The following is a 20,107-nucleotide window of genomic DNA, read 5'->3' as shown; positions in this document are numbered from 1 at the left end:
CCATTATCTGTGCTGAGAATAATTTGTTTAGAGGGGATGCACTTCAAATCAGAGTGAAGGCTTGTTGTGATTTTGGTACGAGTTTAAGCAGTAAAATGTTTAGAATATTAAAATGTTTATTTTTAGATTTGCAGCCCAGAGAGCGCAACTGAGGGCTATGACAGAGGAGATGCCAAGTCTACACGGGACTGAGAGGATGAGACGAACTTCCAGCAAACCGGTATCACTCTTACAACCATGGAACCACACATACTGTACACAAAAAGACAGACACTGATAAACACCATGGTACACATGCAGACAGAGAGCCACACATCACTCAGTCTTACATCTACATAGTTGTAGATAATTCCCTCCACACAAAAAACGAGGGATCAATCTTGTGACTTTTTAAAATCATTATCAGGGGTTCTTCTGTCTATCTGACCATTTGATTTGTTGACATTTGATAATGTAGGTCCAGTCAGTTCTGATTTCTGATCTCTCTGTTATAGAAATACCTTGAGGAATACCTAAACGGCCTTCTGGAGAATTCCTTTTGTAAGAACTATCACGGCATGGTGAGTTAAGATGGCACACACATACACCAATTACCATTCATTGTCAGACAGTGATGATAGCACATCCTATCTTGTTCTGATTCCAGCTGGAATTCCTTGATGTCAGTGCTCTCTCCTTTGTCAGTGAGCTTGGACCCAAAGGCCTGTAAGCACTATTAATAGTCTATGAGAGTGTGTGTGATGTTATATGAAAAAGAGAGACAGTGTTATTCAGTATATTTTAATGTGACTGATTCTATGTCTGTGTGAGTGATGTCATTATGTTTCAGGGAGGGTTCCATCTTCAAAAGGTCAGGAGGTCACCGTATCCAGGGGTTGAACTGTATTGGTCATCACCAGTTCTGCTTTCGCTGGTCAAAGCGCTGGCTGGTGGTCAAGGACTCCTTCCTGCTCTATATGAACCGGGAAAATGGGGTCGTCTGCTTCGTACTGGTCTTTGACCCGGAGTTCAAAGTTCAAGTGGGTCGTGCATATACTGATACCAAGTATGGGGTTTGCATTCAGAACTTCACCAGGTAAGTTCATAGTGGAATCCAAAATATGATTACTTTTCGACAGACACTCAAAAGTGTACCCTCAAATAGACACTTGTATTCCTAACTGTTTTTCTTATTTATGAGTCAATTCCTAGCTGTTTGTGTATTTGTGCGGGCAAGTATTATCTCGCTATGTAAACTCGTGTATGTGTATTCTCGGGATGGACATTTTAAATTATTTCATTATTCAAATAATGCCATGATATTTTTTTGGATATCCGGGTAGTCGAAATACATGTTTTTAAATAATTATGATAAATGTTTTACTTTAATGGAGACTCGAGAGAGAGTTGGTGCGCTGTGCACGGAGGGAGAGAGAGAAAATAGCCAAACCGACTAGTTGACAAACTATCTATCAGACCATCTGGTATGGCCTGTCTTGACTACATCAAATTGTTGTGAAATAGCTAGCTACTGCAGCCAGATAAGTTAGCCAGTTAGCTAGCTAAAGTAGCAAAGCAAATAGAGGCTATTTTGCTGCACTCCCCATCCAATGTCTACAACAACTCCATTCATATGAAACCACAGCCTACCTGTTGGTTCATCATTATAGCCTACTCCTTTTCATTTAGCCTTTTTATTTCCATAAGTTTAATTCCATTTTGCATTGGTTAGAAATCGGCCACTTCACTTGCTACACTTGGAGCCTCTGAGTGTAGCTCCGCTTTGTTTGACTGACAATAACAACAAGCTACATGTGTGAAACCATAGACATTAAAACCAGTGTGAAACGTGTGTAAGCTACCGGTTTGTCTTTTTTATGCGGCACACTCATAAAACTGATGTTTTATTACCATTTTGGCTGTAATGGTCTATTCTTGTAGGCCGCCGAGTGGCGCAGCTGTCTAAGGCACTGCATCTCAGTGCTAGAGGTGTCACTATAGACCCTGGTTGGATCCCGAGCTGTTTCACAACCGGCCGTGATCGGGAGTCCCATAGGACGGCGCACAATTGGCCCAGCGTCGTCTGGGTTAGGGGAGGGTTTGGCTGGGAGAGGCCGTCATTGTAGAATAAGAATTTGTTCTTAACTGACTTGCCTAGTTAAATAAAGGTTCAATTTAAAAAAAGATTTTGCAATATCAGATCATTTAATTTTGGACAAAGCCTTAAAAAATAATAATAGACAAAGCCTTTTTATAAAAAATGATTACTCTTCCAAGTAATCGAATAATAACATCTGTTCGGATATTCGAATAACCGTGCCCATCCCTATTGTGTTCTTACATGAGTGTTTTGTGTGTGTAGGAATCTGGTCATCAAATGTAACAGCTACAGACAGGCTCACTGGTGGAGCCATGAGATCAATAGGCTGGCTGAGCCCTGTGAATTCCTCCAGGTCCAACGCTTTGGGGGCTTTGCCCCGCCACGGGAGAACACACTCACTAAATGGTCAGATGTTGCTTCCAATTAGATGATAATGTGGTATGTGTACATGCTGTATACACCCTTAACTTGAATGTAATGTCTCTGTTTATGAATTGGTCATATTAAAGGTATGTAAATGGAAGTGGCTACTTTGCAGACCTGGCTGATGCTCTGGAGCAGGCCAAGGAGGAGATCTTCATCACAGACTGGTGGTGAGGAGCAGAGCTAGCACCATATAAATATATTTGAACATGTTATTATTATACAGTATATCTCTATGGCTAGTAAGCCTACTGTGTTCCAATACTTGTACTGATGTAAGCACAGTGCTCTCCATAATTATAGAGAGTGGTTATCCAGAGCCATATACATTATACTGTAGAAAATGGCTCTGCCGTGAGCTAAATAAGAGCATACAGCAAACAAAACAAGTATTTGATCTCAATATCAACGGAGATCACTGTTTCCAACATGTATTAGGTTTGTTTCGAATTAGTCTGTAAATAGCAGGACACAGTGTAAATATGTACATGGTTAACATTGCATGGTGAATACGTATTTCCCTCCCTCCCTCCCTCCCAGGCTCAGCCCAGAGGTTTTCCTGAAGAGGCCAGCTACAGACACATACTGGCGCCTGGACCAGATCCTCAAACGCAAAGCAGTACGAATCTACTTCCCAACTTTCTCCTATCAACATGTTTCTAGTCTCCCTTTTACCTCTCCTACTCCTCTCCTCTGAATGCACTGAAGGTTAATCCCTCCATTCCTCAAGCGTACCTCATGATCACACAGTTGTGACCCACTGGTCTGAAAAGGAGGCTGCCTGTTAATGAAATCTTGATTGGTTGGTTGGTTGGTTCTCTGGAATATAATTTTTTCCTGGGGGTTTGAGATTGTTTGGTTTGAAAATCAAACAGTTGTAATGGAAGGGGGTGGCACTCTGGGGATGTGTGTGGCTGTGCCTGTGGGTGTTTGAGCGAGAAAGACACTGACGAGACCCAACCAGTAACAGCACAGCCCCCTTCATTATCAACGCATCGTGCCCACAACATCAAAACAGCCTTTCCAGACTCTGAAGTCAGAAGGACTTTGGTATCAGCCAGACTACCTTCTGTGTATATCCATCCTTTCTTTTCTCTGTGCAGGAACAAGGTGTCAAAGTATGTGTGCTCCTGTACAAGGAGGTGGAAATGGCCCTGGGAATCAACAGTGGCCACAGCAAGAGGACACTGATGGACATGCACCCCAACATCAAGGTCTGTCTGAGACGCTCCAATCTCTGCTCTGCAGTCAGGTGGTGCTTTACACCTGAAAAACCAATCCACATAGCTGGCTCTTAGTCATAACATTGTAGCACAGTGTCACACTAAACAGAGGAATCATACACATCCTCATGCTTTCATTACTACGTTATGTTAATCTGGGTATTATAATTTAAATTCAAAAATTCGATTTGTGTCCTTAGCTTCCCTAACATCTTCCCAACAGGTGATGCGACACCCCAACCATATGTCCGCTGTGGTGTTTCTGTGGGCCCATCATGAGAAGATGGTGGCCATTGACCAATCAGTGGCTTTTGTGGGAGGCTTGGACCTGGCCTTTGGGAGGTGGGACGACAGTCAGTACCGGTTGACTGATACGGAGACAACCAATCATATCTCTGAAGATGAACCAAAGGCTCCACTGGCTGAGCCAGAAGTGAGACACCTCAAGACAAAGTCAAGATTAATCTTTCTCTTGTGTTGTTCTGTTCTGGTAATCCATAGTTCAGTGTTACCTGGTGTTGAGCGGTGACTTCATTACCAGACTGTCCTACTCTGCCCCCTAGGCAGCTGATTCGGGTGACCAGGTGGATGGGTCAGACTTGGCCCAGGATCCAAAGCCTACAGAGCCAGAGGAGGTCAACCATGTGGACCTGACAAACAACACCCAGTTGTGGCTTGGCAAGGACTACAGCAACTTCATCAGGAAGGACTGGGTCCAACTGGACCGCCCATTCGAAGGTACAGTATGCACACACTATAGCTCAATTCATAACCCCCCCTATCACTCCCGCACTCACTAATACACACGTACATGCATACACAACACACCCAAGAGGGCTCATTCTTAAATGTAAAGTCCTTTGTTCCCCAGACAACATTGACCGCACTGAGGTGCCCCGTATGCCGTGGCGTGACTTGTCTGCTGCACTCCACGGCAAAGCTGCCAGGGATGTGGCCCGCCACTTCATCCAGCGCTGGAACTTTGCCAAGGTCAGAACCCAAATAAGAGGTTCCTAAGGATCTTTCTTTCATGACTTTACTTTGATGTGCATTCAGAAAGTATTCAGACCCCTTGACCTTTTTCCACATTTTGTCATGTTACAGCCTTATTCTAAAATGGATTCAATTGTTCCCCCCCCATCAATCTACACACAATACCCCCATAATGACAAAGCAAAAACAGCCCCCCCCCCATAATTATTGTGATATCCAATTGTCCCATCGCTGCAATTCCTGTAAGGACTCGGGAGAGGCAAAGGTTGAGAGCCATGCATCCTCCAAAACCCAACTTTGCCAAGCCGCACTGCTCACTAAACCCGGATGCCAGCCACACCAATGTGTCGGAGGAAACAACGTACAACTGGTGACCGAAGTCAGCGTGCATGCGCCCGACCCACCACAAGGAGTCGATAGAGCACGATGGGACAAGGACATCCCGGCCAAACCCTCCCCTAACCCGGACGATGCTGGGCCAATTGTGCGCCGCCCTATTGGATTCCCAATCACAGCCACTTGTGATTCAGCCTGGAATTGAACCAGGGTCTGTAGTGACGCCTCTTAGATGCAGTGCCTTAGACCACTGCGTCACTCGGGAGCCCATCAAATGCCAGTCCTACATTTTCCCACAAAACATAGCTATCTACCTAACGTCACAGAGTTTCTAAACCCAGAGGCGCAACATCGCAAGACTTACGGGAACGCTTGCGAAACAATCAGACCAAGCCAGGGTTTGGGGTTTGAGAAGTCAATGAGAGAAGTGAAATATTCTTCCTTAGCAGTTCATTTTCTCGAAATCTAAAGGCACAACTGAGATTCCAGTAGTTGAACATTTTATTACACCAATCTCCTGAAAGGGACAAACTGACATGTTTTCATTTGTCAAAAACAACTTTATCGAAGGAGTGCCCTTACAAAAAAGATTGCAGTTTTGAAACTGCAGTAAAATGCATTCGACTGTGGTATTTTGGACTGCAACATTACTGCAGTAAAAAACAAAAAGTTATTTGGATGCAGTAGTTGCGGCATTCTGCAGTTATACTGCACTCTTACTGCAATCTTTTTTCGTACTGGTGCCTTCGATTTCACGGCCTGCAAATGCGCATTTCGGCGCTAGACCCGATGATGTGTTTCTACGCATGAGCATCGCTAGAAAACTTCGCCATGACGTCGCCTATAAGTGTGATCGGGGATTTCCATTGGAGAAGCAGTTTTAGCCTATCTTCATACTGTACTGTCTTTGCTAACGCACATCAGTTCAAAACAAATGGTCACGCTGTTACCTTAGAATGCAAACAATGGTCTTTTGCAACACTAGCTGGCTAGCTAATCCATAGTCCAAGCTAAGGTAAAAACTAGCCATATTTCACTGAAACAAATGCACATGTATACAGTGCGGTTGGGCACTCCATTGTGCAAATGGATGCTTACTAGCATCAGAAAAACTCACCAGTTTCGAATTTCTAGAATAGATTCCAATACCCACCTTCTCCTTTCTTCTTAACATTTTATCCAAATCTGTGCTGATCAACAGTGCCAAACGAACAACTCTGCCATTTGACCATCTTGATTGTATACGCAGATTTGATTTGGATGCTGGACTAGCCCATGTCCAGCATCTCTATCTGTGTGAAGCTAGCCACAATAGATGAATTTGCGGGTTGCATTCAAAATAAAAAACAACTATTGAAATTGAATTTAAACTGATACAAGTAGTGTAATCATGCCATATTTTGACTAGTTAATGCTAAACAATAACGGAATGTTATATAAATACAACAGAAGACAATAATTCAAATCAGTTGAAATTGCACTGGATGTGTTAGACTTTAGAATTGCTTTGGGAGCATACTTACAGTGGAAGTCGGAAGTTTACATTCACTTAGGTTGGAGTCATTAAAACTTGTTTTCAACCACTCCAGAAATGTCTTGTTAACAAACTATAGTTTGGCTAGTCGGGTAGGACATCTACTTTGTGCATGACACAAATCATTTTTCCAACAATTGTTTACAGGCAGATTATTTCAATTATTATTCATTGTGTCACAATTCCAGTGGGTCAGAAGTTTACGTACACACGTTGACTGTGCCTTTAAACAGCTTGGAAAATTCCAGAAAATGATGCCATGGCTTAGAAGCTTCTGATGGGCTAATTGACATAATTTGAGTCAATTGGAGGTGTACCTGTGGATGTATTTCAAGACCTACCTTCAAACTCAGTGCCTCTTTGCTTGATATCATGGGAAAATCATAAGAAATCATCCAAGATTGTAGACCTCCACAAGTCTGGTTCATCCTTGGGAGCAATTTCCAAATGCCTGAAGGTACCATGTTCATCTGTAATGACATCTGAAATGTTCACCGGTCTGATGAAACAAAAATAGAACTGTTTGGACATAATGACCATTGTTATGTTTGGAGGAAAAAGGGGGAGGCTTGTAAGCCGAAGAACACCATCCCAACCGTGAAGCACGGGGATGGCAGCATCATGTTGTGGGGGTGCTTTGCTGCAGGAAAGACTGGTGCACTTCACAAAATAGATGGCATCATGAGGAATGAAAATTGTGTGGATATATTAAAGCAACATCTCAAGACATCAGTCAGGAAGTTGAAGCTTGGTCGCAAATGGGTCTTCCAAATGGACAATGACCCCAAGCATAATTCCAAAGTTGAGGCAAAATGGCTTAAGGACAACAAAGTCAAGGTATTGGAGTGGCCATCACAAAGCCCTGAACTCATCCTATAGAACATTTGTGGGCAGAACTGAAAGTGTGTGCGAGCAAGGATGCCTCCAAACCTGACTCAGTTACACCAGCTCTGTCAAGAAGAATGGGCCAAAATTCACCCAACTTATTGTGGGAAGCTTGTGGAAGGCTACCTGAAACGTTTGTCCCAGGTTAAACAATTTAAAGGCAATGCTACCATATACAAATTGAGTGTGTGTAAACTTCTGAGGTACTGGGTGTGATGAAATAAATAAAAGCTGAAATAAATACTTCTCTCTACTATTATTCTGACATTTCACATTCTTAAAATAAAGTGGTGATCCTAACTGACCTAAGACAGGGAATTTCTACTAGTATTAAATGTCAGGAATTGTGAAAACCTGAGTTTAAATGTATTTGGCTAAGGTGTATGTAAACTTCCGACTTCAACTGTATATGCACTGTACAGCCTAACCCTATGGATGTTGCACTCACGTAATGGAGTATCCACCTACTCAGTGACACTCACAGAACACAACCGTGTAGAGTTTACATCAAATATTAGCGTTTTCACTCTTATTGTGGGACTCTAAACATCAGTGTTTAGAATCTGATGATCAAATGAACCACATTAAGCTCACCAGTCAACCTACTGACGCAGCTCTAAGTGTACATGGGAATATCTTTGTTTAGTCTCAATGGCTGAGTTATACAACCTTCAAAAGTCAATTACTTAAAACCGTTTTCCTTTACTGTGCTTTCAATGGGCATTGAGTCATTTTACAATGTAAGACTGTCACAGTCAATTGAGTTATTCATCTTCTGAAAACTGCAGACAATTACTTTTGACTGTCCATGGTAAATTCTGAACATAACTGATTTGAGCTATTAGAGGGCAGCAGACCAGGGTTTAAATCATCAACCCTTGCAAGCAAACCACCTGTGCCATTAAGGCCAATACCTTTTGGCCAAATTTAAAGGTTAAAATAGCTAATTTCCTTTCTTCACATGTTGTTGAAATGTTGTATAATGCACCTTTTTAAAGCTGCAATATGTAATAAAAGTTAGTTATAGATCTGTCATTCTCATTAAAAGCAAGTCTAAGAAGCGGTAGATATGTTCTATGTGCGCTATTTCTATGCTTCCCATTTTGTTTTTGCGTCTTACTTTCGGGTTTGCACACCAGCTTCAAACAGCTGAAAACCTTTGTATTTTCACAGCAGTTTAGATGGTACAATGATTCTCTATACTATACTTTCTTGTTTTGTCACAAACTGAAATTAGGCAAACTATTAGAATTTTAGCAACCGGGAAAGGGCGGCGCGATTTCTACATAGTGCACCTCTAACAGAAAATCACCTTCCGGTGTAAAAACAATTGGAATTAAAAACATATTAAGTTAAAGGAGAAGTAGGCATTGGTCTGAAGCTGAAAAAGAAAGGAAATTCACATGAGCAACACAATACCTACTCCACCCATGCTCTACCAAGGTTTTCCAGCACTTACCTTTGACCTACTACAGTAGCTATGTTGGTCTATACATTCTACTTCAAACAATGTATATGCAGGTTGCTTAGGATTCAAACTTTCTCAAACAGCCTAATTCATACTCTTCAGAGGAATAATGAACTTTACAGTATCCTGCTATTAAAATTGTGTGTGTGTGTGTGTGTATGTGTGTGTGTGTGTGTGGTAGTTAGGGTAGTTACCTGGAATGCATTTAAAATAACAGGTGTGCCTTGTTAAGTTTATTTTGTGGAATTTCTTTCCTTCTTAATGCATTTGAGCCAATCAGTTGTGTTGTGACAAGGTAGAGGTGGTATATAGAAGATAGCCGTATTTTGTAAAAGACCACGTCCATATTATGGCAAGAACATCTCAAATAAGCAAAGAGAAACGACAGTCCATCATTACTTTAAGACATGAAGTTCAGTCAATCTGGAAAATGAAACGCTATGATGAAACTGGCTCTCATGAGAACCGCCATAGGAAAGGAAGACCCAGAGTCACCTCTGCTGCAGAGGATAAGTTCATTAGAGTTACCAGCCTCAGAAATTGCAGCCCAAATAAATGCTACACAGAGTTCAAGTAACAGACACATCTCAACATCAACTGTTCAGAGAAGACTGAGTGAATCAGGCCTTCATGGTTGAATTGCTATAAAGAAACCACTTCTTTCTTGGGCCAAGAAACACGAGCAATGGACATTAGAACGGTGTAAATCTGTCCTTTGGTCTGATGAGTCCAAATTTGAGATTTTTGGTTCCAACCGTCTTGCCTTTGTGAGACACAGAGTAGGTGAACAGATGATCTCCAAATGTGTGGTTCCCACCGGGAAGCATGGAGGAGGTATGATGGTGCTTTGACACTGTCTGTGATTTTATTTAGAATTCAAGGCACACTTAACCAGCATGGCTACCACAGCATTCTGCAGCGATATGCCATCCCATCTGGTATGCGCTTAGTGAGACTATCATTTGTTTTCAACAGGACAATGACCCAACACACCTCCAGGCTGTGTATGGACTATTTGACCAAGAAGGAGAGCGATGGAGTGCTGCATTAGATGACCTGGCCTTCACAATCACATGAACTCATCCCAATTGAGATGGTTTGGGATGAGTTGGACCGCAGAGTGAAAGAAAATCAGCCAATAAAACAGGACCATGTTTGCAAAACATGAATTTGAGCTTATGTTAATATTACACAGGTAAACTGACAGTTACAGAATTCAGGACTTGAGACAGGCTCTATAGACCTCTATATATGAGTGACTGTGACACCACCACTTGTTATGTTGGGCACCTATTGACCAAAAAAACTGTTATGTTATGTTATGAAATATATATTTTTCTCAATGTCATGCATTGCTAAAATAAAGGTTTATGGAAATACAGGCAGGTACCACATTACTACAAGACAAACAGCTCGCTCAATCAAGCATGATGGTTGTTTTAAACGTGAGCTTGTCTGAGATGTCGGACTCAACGACAGTTGCTATCCATTGAAGCACTGCGATTGGTTGCCCAAAATTATGGGGCAGGGCTTAGCAAAGGGTCAATTGCATGGCTTCAATATGGAAATATATTGTTAAACATAGCACTTTGAACCAGTGACGGGCAGTGAGGTTGGTGGCTGGGTGAGCACTGTTAATGATCAAAGCCAGATTTACTCACAAATAAACCTTGATGAAGCCCATGTTCACTATACAATACATGGCTCCAACAACCAGAGTGACATATGCTATTAACCGAAACTGGCAAACAATTTTCACCAAATGTAAATACCAATGTAGCCAAGATACACAAGTTACAGCCTCCATTGATGGCATATTTCATATAATCTGACAAAATTACAAACTGCTCAACTCAGCCATGTAGCATCCACAGTTACAACTGATAGGTGGCACTAAAATAACAATATGGACAGATTTAATCGGAATAATTCGCAAAGCAAACTCCATAGCCTTTCACAATGGATTTACAAATCTTCCAATGTGCCGCGCTCGCAAATACACACACATATAGAAGTGTTAGAACCTTTATTATATATGAACAATCAAAATGACTGAAATGTAATTCTAGCTTGATAAATGCATCCAAAGGGATGTTGTATATTCTCATGATTCAACAGTAGCCTAACCCGCAAGGGAAAATGCATTAAGGCCTATGTTTACTTGTAAAGTCCATTTGTCTGGTGAACCTCTCGTGACAGCGTTGTAGAAGTCACAGCAGAACCCCATGTCTGTTATTTTATTTTGAATGGACACACCAGGCCCACGGCCGTGGGGGAGGCCTCCTTTGATTCCATTTTCACACTGACACAAAAAGTCATACACACTCAAACAGTAGCTGGTAGCACAATTCTCCCATGCAGCACACAGGCAACTCCATCCATTGGGGCATCTAGCTTGTCGAAGAACATAATTCTCCTGCGTGAGTGCGCCCCCATGCAGCCATGCACGTAGAATGGTTGTAGTGTAGTTAATAGCATCCATCTTGTAGAAGCCAAGGCTCGGGCCCTGCATTGAGTGGCAGGATAAGCCCCATTCCTACTACATCCACAAAGTAAATAACCAAGATGTGTAAGAAGTCTGGGTAAAAAAGTATTAATTGATAATGGCCTTTCAGTCGAGTACTTGCCTGCCTGACAGCTAGCAGTTAGGGAGATGGTGGTTGCCTTGCCTGTCATGAATAAAGTATTGTATGAAGTAAAGTAAAGTAAAGTATTGTATGCTGTATGTTGCCTCTGTCTGGTCTTAACTTTTATTATAGTTGACTTTCCACTCCTCGAACCCTCCAAACAGCCGTTACATTACTCCAACTTGGAAAATAGTTTGAGGCGCAATGATGCAGTATGGTAGTGTCTATTTGTCAGGTTGTAAAAAAAAACGGCTAGCCGGAGCTCGTCTGAGCAGTCTGCTGTGAATGCCCTCGCCTGCTGGTAATTAATGCTGATTGTTTTTTTGGTTCTGCCCACTATAGTGCTGTCCGGGCAGAACATGATGTTGAGGCCCATTACTGTCTTAATTGTCACCACCACACACGCGCGGACATAGTTGCTTCCATTGAAGGTATTTCTTTATGTGTGGTAATCCAAATGACTTGTGATTTTAATTGCAGATGCACGCACAACACTAAAAAAAACACTGTAAACTCTGTCTCCAGCCAAATTTACATATTTTGTCGACGACTAAAAACACTCTAAACTAGAGTGGGCGGAGACAGAGTCGATGTCCATTCAAACTCGCTGATTTGCTGGAAGGGCCTTTTTTACACAGGTTGTTTTGTCAATTACCAGTGACTGGAGTCAGGAAAGGCCGTGTGGGTCAAGGATTTCAATGGCTGGAAAGAAAGGCATGAGTACCTTGGCTCCGTTCCTGAGGTTTTGATGCATTTTAGCCAAATATTTTGATTTTGAGCATAAAAAAACACCAGAACCATTGAGAAAAAAAACATAACATTGAATTGTTTTTTATTTGACTTTTCATAAAGGCTTTTTTATTAGATTGTCACAGGGTAAGCACTGCCTCCCCTGACCGCACATCACTGATTCACACTGATATAGGGGCTAGCTAGGCCTTCTGTAAATTGCATTATGTCTGAACCATGGACATGCCAAACTTTGTCAATCAGCAAGAATAAATTCACCGTTGATAAGGCTTTAAAAGAGTTAATCATTAGAGTCAAATTCCCCACCACCCCCCAAAAAATAGTTTTAGATAGGCTGTGTCTACAAAATGGGGGGAAACCAGTAATTGTTTGATGTTTCTAAATACGAGATTCACCGGCTGTGTCAGGGCTGGATAGGCTGCGCTTCCGCTCTCAAAATCCATGCCAATACCAACGGCATTACCTTTTAAGACCTGTCTTTTGGTGGGTCTTAAAACCTCCCTTTGGTGCTGCATGAAATGGTGACTTTTAGCTTGTCTTTAAGGACACACCTCAAATATTGTCACCCCTCCCACCTGATTTTAAACAGGTAAATTGCGGAACCTGGCGTAAGTGGTGGAAAATGCCAGTACGAGAGTTTTTAAATGACGAAATTGCAAACTAACGTGCGTTTAACACTTGCGCCTCCTTAGCGCCACCCGAAAAGAGCCTCTAGGGTTATGTGAGAGAGACATCTGGCTCTTATTGTCTTTGCTTTGTCTGCCTGCAGATCTTTAAGTACAAGAACATCCGAGGCAAGTTTTTCCCTTGCCTTCTGCCCAAGTCTCACAGTACTGTTGACCCACTGCCATTCACTGTGCCTGGCTCCGGGAAGGCCTCTGTGCAGGTACACATGCTCACCCAGACACATACAAGCTCACAGAGAAATGCCTGTCTTTTTAACCACCAATTGTTCATTTATTTTCATTATTCTCCTCTCTTTCTCTCAGGTGTTGCGTTCTGTGGATCGCTGGTCAGCCGGCACTTGTGAGAGCTCTATCCTCAATGCCTACATTCATACCATCGAGAACAGCGAACACTACATCTACATCGAGGTAACTCTGCTACCAGCACATTACGTACATTACATACACATTATTTCATTGCACTCATTTACCAGACTCATAACCACACCACTTCTATGCCGTATCCATCCTCTCTACCTGTTTGCTTGCTGCAGGTAGAAATCAACCAGGGGACAAGGTTGTTTTTTTGTTACGCCAGACAGTGCCCTGGCCTCCCCCACAGTCTTGCGACTGTGTCTCTGTACTGAAGTCAACAGCTCAAGGTTGAGATAATGACCACCCTCATGTGCCTCCACAGTCCACATGATCCTAGTGCTATCAAGTCCAATTGAAAGCATAGATTTTCAAATGAGATGAATAGTCCAATGAGGTGTTTGTTTTTAAATATGCAAATGAGATGAATAGTTCAATGATAAATATGCATTGTTTCCATATCTCTTTTAACTGGAAATGGTTGTTTTATTAATGGACTACAAGGGTTAGAAAGATGTATTTTCTCCCAACCTTGCTTTATTTCCTTATCCCTGCCTATTCCTGTCTCTCTAACAGTGTCATGTGGGTTTTATTTGCTGTTCTATGTGAGCAGCTTGAAGTCTGAATGCTTTAACAGCAATGTCCCTTCCTGGTCACAAGTCCAGCTCCCTACCCATCACACCCCACAGCATCAAACAGAGACCAGAGCCATATATGCACGGCTCTGACAGAGATTCCATCTGTCCCTCTCTCTACCTCTCTGCTCTCAGAACCAGTTCTTCATCAGCTGTGCTGACGGGAAGAACGTGCACAATGGCATTGGTGACGCGATCGTGAAGAGGATCCTACGTGCACACAGGTGTGGTTCTACCACCATGTCTGTCTGAGTTTAATCTGTCAACACACAGCTTGGTTTACTGTATAACATCATATTACTGGACTGGTTTATACATGTTTTATACATGTTTGTCTGTTGATTATCTGTTTCAATAAGTAAAGTTAAATTATCATGATTCAATATTTTTTATGTTACAAATACATTGTTGCCAATAGTTTCTTTCTATATAACTCTCTCCTCTGCTACCCCATCCCATAACTCTCTCCTCTGCTACCCCATCCCATAACTCTCTCCTCTGCTACCCCATCCCATAACTCTCTCCTCTGCTACCCCATCCCATAACTCTCTTGTTATTCCTCAGTGAGCAGAAGAAATACAGGGTGTTTGTGGTGGTGCCCCTGCTGCCTGGGTTTGAAGGAGACATCAGTGAGGGAGGTGGGAATGCCATCCAAGCTATACTACACTTCACTTACAGGTCAGAACCCTCCCTTATGGGCCTTCATGCACGTTCACACACACGTTCACACACACATACACACACACACTGTACCCAGAAAACTGGGAACATTTCCAGAACATTAGCTAAGATTCCCATTAAGTTGTAGTTAAGGTTTTATCTAATATTAGGATGGTAACATTCTCCCCCCAAAAAATGTCATGAAATATCCTTGGAATGTTCTAACATTCACTAAAATATTGTGCACAACATCTGTAACAGCCACCACAGAACAGTCCCCTAAACGTTCTCATTAGGTTTCCAGGTAATGTAATAACACAATGTACCAGTCATGTTTTCCCAGCAAACAAAATTGGTTCTGTGACATTCGTTATGTTGCGGCAAATGTTCTCGTTAGACAAAAACTATCCAGTTGTGCTGAAGATTATACACTGAGTGTCCAAAACATTATGAACACCTGCTCTTTCCATGGCATAGACTGGCCAGGTGAAAGCTATGATTCCTTATTCATGACACTTGTTAAATCCACTTCAATCAGTGTAATTGAAGGGGAGGAGACAGAATAAAGAAGAATGTTTGAGCCTTGAGACAATTGAGACATGGATTGTGTGCCATTCAGAGGGTGAATGGGTAAAACAAAAGATTTTAAGTGCCTTTTGAAAGGGATATGGTAGTAGATGCCAGGCTCACCAGTTTGTGTCAAGAACTGCAACGCTGCTGGGTTTTTTGTTTTTCACACAACAGTTTTCCATGTGTATCAAGGGTGGGGGGGAGGGGTGCAACTCAATAATAGGAAGGTGTTCTTAATGTTTTGTACACTCAGTGTACAATACTTGTATACAACATTCACCTGATGTTGCAAGAATGTTCCCAGAATACATCTTGTCTGTTCTTTCATTAGGTTGTGGGAACAGTCTGGTGGGGACATCACAAAATATATGTTTCCAAAACACAAACAACTGGCCAGTTGTGCGGATGATTGTACAATGTTTATTTTAGGGTGCACAGGACATTCCCTTAATGTTGACAGAACACCTGGTCTAAGTTCTTTGAAGGTTCCCAGAACATTTCATTAAGTTATGTGAGTTGTCTGGGATGTTGCAAGAATATTATTTTGATATTCACGAAGGTTACACAGAACATTCCCACAATGTTCCAAAATGTCCAAATAAGTCAGTTTTTATGACGTTCATAGCTTATTTTGTTAATGTTTAACATAATATTCCATTGTTCACACAATATACATTTACCTCTTGGAGGTCCGCAGGACATTTCAAGAACATTTATAAAATTGTATATTTAAGTTTTACCTAATATTACCACAACATGCTCAGCATGCAAATGTGTAGCTCCTTAAAGCCGATTTGAATACATCCCCATTATGTTTCTCTCCAGATTTTATGGCAATTCGCATTTGAGGAATGTATTGTAGGCAATGGCGTGTATTCATGGATGCCAAGGCAAGCCAGGCTTCCCCCCCAAAATGTACCAATATATTTTTTTTAATTAGTAAAAAAAATATATTTTTTTTTTATTTTTTTCCTTCAATTTGCAAGAGGCTGAATGTATCTCACTAGAAAGCATCCAAGCGAGCGAAACTGTGCCCCTCTGTCTCTTTCTGATGCTGTCTGGTCCAAACGAGTATGACATTGTTGCCACCCAAAGCATTGAAGGCAAGGGAAGCCAGTGAGTATCTGGCTTCCTTTTGACAAAAAAAGTGAATGGTCCTGGTGTACCGAAAAAAAAGTGAATGGTCCTGGTTTACTGAAAAAAAAGTGAATGGTCCTGGTTTACCGAAAAAAAAGTGTCAATGGAAGCCAGCTTGGACTTGGTGTCACTGAGCATATGTCATTGATTGAAAAACTTGAATTGTTGAATCTTGTTGTGTTGTCCTCCGGTGGCTAGCCAGCTAGATAAAATTGTCCCTTTCCTAAATTAGCCATGGATGGAGATGGGGATTTGGACGTGTAGTTTTACTTAATTCTCCGTATTGACCAATGATTCTAACTGCAATTCTGATCCAACCATTAATTCATACATTGTTGTGCCCCTGGCCTGAGAGGATAGAAGTTCAATTTGTAGCTCAATGTAGATGGCTATTGTTAACTAGCTAATATTGACCATGAATGGAAGTTAGGCTAGCAAGCAAGCATTTTTGCCAGTGTTAGGTTCTAAATAAAAACAGTAAAAACTCATGGAAGATTAGTGAATCTCAAACCAAGTTTATTCACCCACCGTGTCATACAGCTGCATGAGACAAAGACATATTCAAACAAGCACTGATATTTAACCCTTCCTCCTGAATCTCCTCCTTACACCTCTGAACAGCCAATACACCTCTGTTGCTAGACAGAACTTTGATATCTGTTCTTCCTCACCTCACCTGACCTCGGCCCCAAATTCCTCACTCCTCCCCATAGGATCCCTGATGTCTAACAATAACATATTTTGACAGAATGTAAACGTTCTTCATTCCCCTCTCTCCCTCAGTGACATGAATAAGGATATTTCATATTTTCAAGTTTAGAAGTCAGAACCCTTCACCAGATAGCCTAGGACAACAAAAACTAAAAGTGTGAACTATATGACAGAGTGATAGACCGTTTCTTCAACATAAGAGTGGAAGCCATCATCCATTGGTGTTTCTCTACAAGTAGGGTGTCAACATGTTTTTGTACTTGCACAAACTCACACAGAAATCAGAACCATGGACGACGAGCCACATCATATTTAGCTTACGTTGATTGGACTAAATTGTTTTTGGTTTCTTTTTAGTTGTCACTGTATTAGACTAAGCAGAGGTGATTTGATGATGTTGAAATGGTGCTGGAATAGTGGAGGCAGCTCCTGTTTTCTTTCCGTCTTGCGGTAACTCTCTGTGGTTCTAAATCAATAGTTGTTTAGTGGTCCGAAAATGTTGGAAACATTAACTTGCTTGACCAGGCTGTAGGTCATCTAACTGTCTGTTACTGTACATGAAATATGCTTTGTGGACAGAGGTTGCTATCCGTTTTTGTGTTAAAACAAAGGTGTGGTTGAATTCTTCTACAGTGTCTTCTTATTGTCTCGACCTTTAGATCGCGGTCGGAAGACATATGAATTAACAGGTTATAGAGCAAACAACCCAATTATCACAACACATACCGTGGCAAGAAAAAGTATGTGAACTCTTTGGAAATACCTGGAGTTCTACATGAATTGATAATAAGATTTGATCTTCATCTAGGTCACAACAATAGACACAGTCTGCTTAAACTAATAACACAAACAATTATACGTTTTCATGTCTTTATTGAACACACCGTGTAAACATTCACAGTGCATAGTAGAAAAGTATGTGAACCCTTGGATTTAATAACTGGTTGACCCTCCTTTGGCAGCAATAACCTCAACCAAATGTTTTCTGTAGTTGCGGATCAGACCTGCACAACGGTCAGAAGGAATTTTGGACCATTCCTCTTTACAAAACTGTTTCAGTTCAGCATTCTTGGGATGTTTGGTGTGAACTGCTCTCTTGAGGTCATGCCACATCTCAATTGGGTTAAGGTCAGGACTCTGACTGGGCCACTCCAGAAGGTGTATTTTCTTCTGTTGAAGCCATTCTGTTGTTGATTTACTTCTGTGTTTTTTGTTGTTGTCCAGTTGCATCCCCCAATTTATGTTGAACTGCAATTGGCGGACAGAGAGCCTTACATTCTCCTGCAAAATGTCTTGGTAAACTTGGGAATTCATTTTTCCGTCGACGATAGCAAGCTGTCCAGGCTCTGAGGCAGCAAAGCAGCCCCAAACCATGATGCTCCCTCCACCATACTTTACAGTTGGGATTAAGTTTTGATGTTTGTGTGCTGTGCCTTTTTTTCTCCACACATACTGTTGTGTGTTTTTTATTTTGAATGAATTTCCATTTGGGTCTTGGTTAGACTACAATTAGGGTGTAGAAATGTTATGCTCTTAGTGTAACCTTTTATTTACCTAGGCAAGTCAGTTAAGAACAAATTCTTATTTACAAGGACAGCCTACTCCTTCCTCCCCATCGGGTAATTGAACCCCAGTCTCCCGTGTGCCCGCACGACACAGATTCTTTAGCTAAATAGCCAAGTACTGTAGCCTACTCCTGACCGTCATGTTATACAGCGCCATATTTTCCGTTCCATCCTAACGGAAACACCGTTTTTTTCCCGTTTTTCTTTAGAATAGAAACTCCATAATATTAATCAAATGAATTAAGCTACATTTCTTAAAATCCGTCCCATATACTATGTTCTTACAAAAATAGTTTTTAAATTCTCTAGTACAACCACTATTGAAGGCTATCAAATGCTTCTCAAATATGCCCTCTGGTGGTCAAACTAGCACTAACAAGCATTAATGGTACCAGTGGTTGTCACTTAAATAACTTGCCATAGAATTCTGTGGCACAACGCAAACTGTGCTGCAGTAAGCTGCAACTTTAAGGACAAAGCACTGTAGAAGGCATTTAGCTTGTCTGGTAGGCTCATGTTACTGGGCAGCACATGGCTGGGTTTCCCTTTTTAATCTGTGATAGTTTGCAAGCCCTGCCACATCTGACGAGCATCAGAGCCGGCATAGTGAGATTCAATCTTAGTCCTGTATTGACGCTTTGCCTGTTTGACTCGTTGGAGGTCGTAGCGAGATTTCTTATAAACATCTGGATTTGTGTCCCGCTCATTGTGGATGTTGCCTTTAATCCATAGCTTCTGGTTGGGATATGTGCGTACATTCACTGTGGGGACAACGTCATCTGTAACTATGTGAGCTGAGAGTTGGAAAGCAAGTTCAGGGAGTGAGTATTTTTTAAATAAATAAACACATAATACAAAATAAACACTAAAAACGCACAGACATAACACAGAAACATATATAGGGAAGTGACGAAGTCCAGGTGAGTCTGATGACGCGCAGGTGTGCGTAATGATGTTGACAGGTGTACGCCATAACGAGCAGACTGGTGACCTAGTGGCCGGAGAGGGAGAACATGTGACAGTACCCCCTTCCCGATGCACGGCGCCAGCCGCAGGACGCCGACCAAAGGGACGATCCCGGGGAGCAGGAGTGGATCGGTCACCCCTGCTGATGTGGGGGAACCTGACAGATCGACTGAGGCAGGGGAGCCCGGCGGGCCGGCACAAGGCAGGGGAGCCTGTAGCGGCTCCCGGACTTGACGTCATTCCCACCGAAAAATTATAATAAAAAAAACCCACTCCCTGATGCTTCCCTTAGGGGAGGCGTTATTCTGTAACGATGTGCGCTGAGAGTCGGGAAGCAAGTTCAGGGAGTGAGTGTTTTAGTAAATAAACACAACATAATACAAAATAAGAACCACGAACAACGCACAGACATAACACAGAAACAATAATGCCTGGGGAAGGAACCAAAGGGAGTGACATATTGTAACGTTCTGAGTGTAGTGGGTGAGAAGTCAGGCAGAGAGTTCA

General features: G+C 41.9%; 1 protein-coding gene across 8 annotated transcripts in view; it reads left to right on the top strand.

The window, feature by feature from the left end:
• LOC110533729 (phospholipase D2) overlaps positions 1 to 20,107 on the top strand; it is a 39,081-nt gene that overhangs the window by 5,022 nt on the left and 13,952 nt on the right. For 5 of the 8 annotated variants that reach the window (XM_021618210.3, XM_021618207.3, XM_021618209.3 and 2 more), the window contains 15 exons: positions 127 to 220; positions 495 to 560; positions 647 to 705; positions 830 to 1,075; positions 2,342 to 2,485; positions 2,590 to 2,673; positions 3,044 to 3,122; positions 3,607 to 3,717; positions 3,950 to 4,159; positions 4,290 to 4,464; positions 4,598 to 4,716; positions 13,089 to 13,205; positions 13,309 to 13,413; positions 14,127 to 14,215; positions 14,556 to 14,669. In XM_021618210.3, the coding sequence (XP_021473885.2) occupies positions 127 to 220; positions 495 to 560; positions 647 to 705; positions 830 to 1,075; positions 2,342 to 2,485; positions 2,590 to 2,673; positions 3,044 to 3,122; positions 3,607 to 3,717; positions 3,950 to 4,159; positions 4,290 to 4,464; positions 4,598 to 4,716; positions 13,089 to 13,205; positions 13,309 to 13,413; positions 14,127 to 14,215; positions 14,556 to 14,669 (1,812 nt within the window). Of the gene's footprint in view, positions 1 to 126; positions 221 to 494; positions 561 to 646; positions 706 to 829; positions 1,076 to 2,341; positions 2,486 to 2,589; positions 2,674 to 3,043; positions 3,123 to 3,606; positions 3,718 to 3,949; positions 4,160 to 4,289; positions 4,465 to 4,597; positions 4,717 to 9,917; positions 10,329 to 13,088; positions 13,206 to 13,308; positions 13,414 to 14,126; positions 14,216 to 14,555; positions 14,670 to 20,107 lie in introns of those variants that run through there. The other 3 variants (XM_090186463.1, XM_090186460.1, XM_090186461.1) reach the window with 1 other exon arrangement.

Source organism: Oncorhynchus mykiss, chromosome 10, assembly GCF_057628025.1.
Source record: "Oncorhynchus mykiss isolate SJ-2025 chromosome 10, ASM5762802v1, whole genome shotgun sequence".
NCBI classification, from domain to species: Eukaryota; Metazoa; Chordata; class Actinopteri; order Salmoniformes; family Salmonidae; genus Oncorhynchus; species Oncorhynchus mykiss.
The sequence above is the reverse complement of the archived record's forward strand: the minus strand, read 5'-3'. Positions and strand labels throughout refer to the sequence as shown.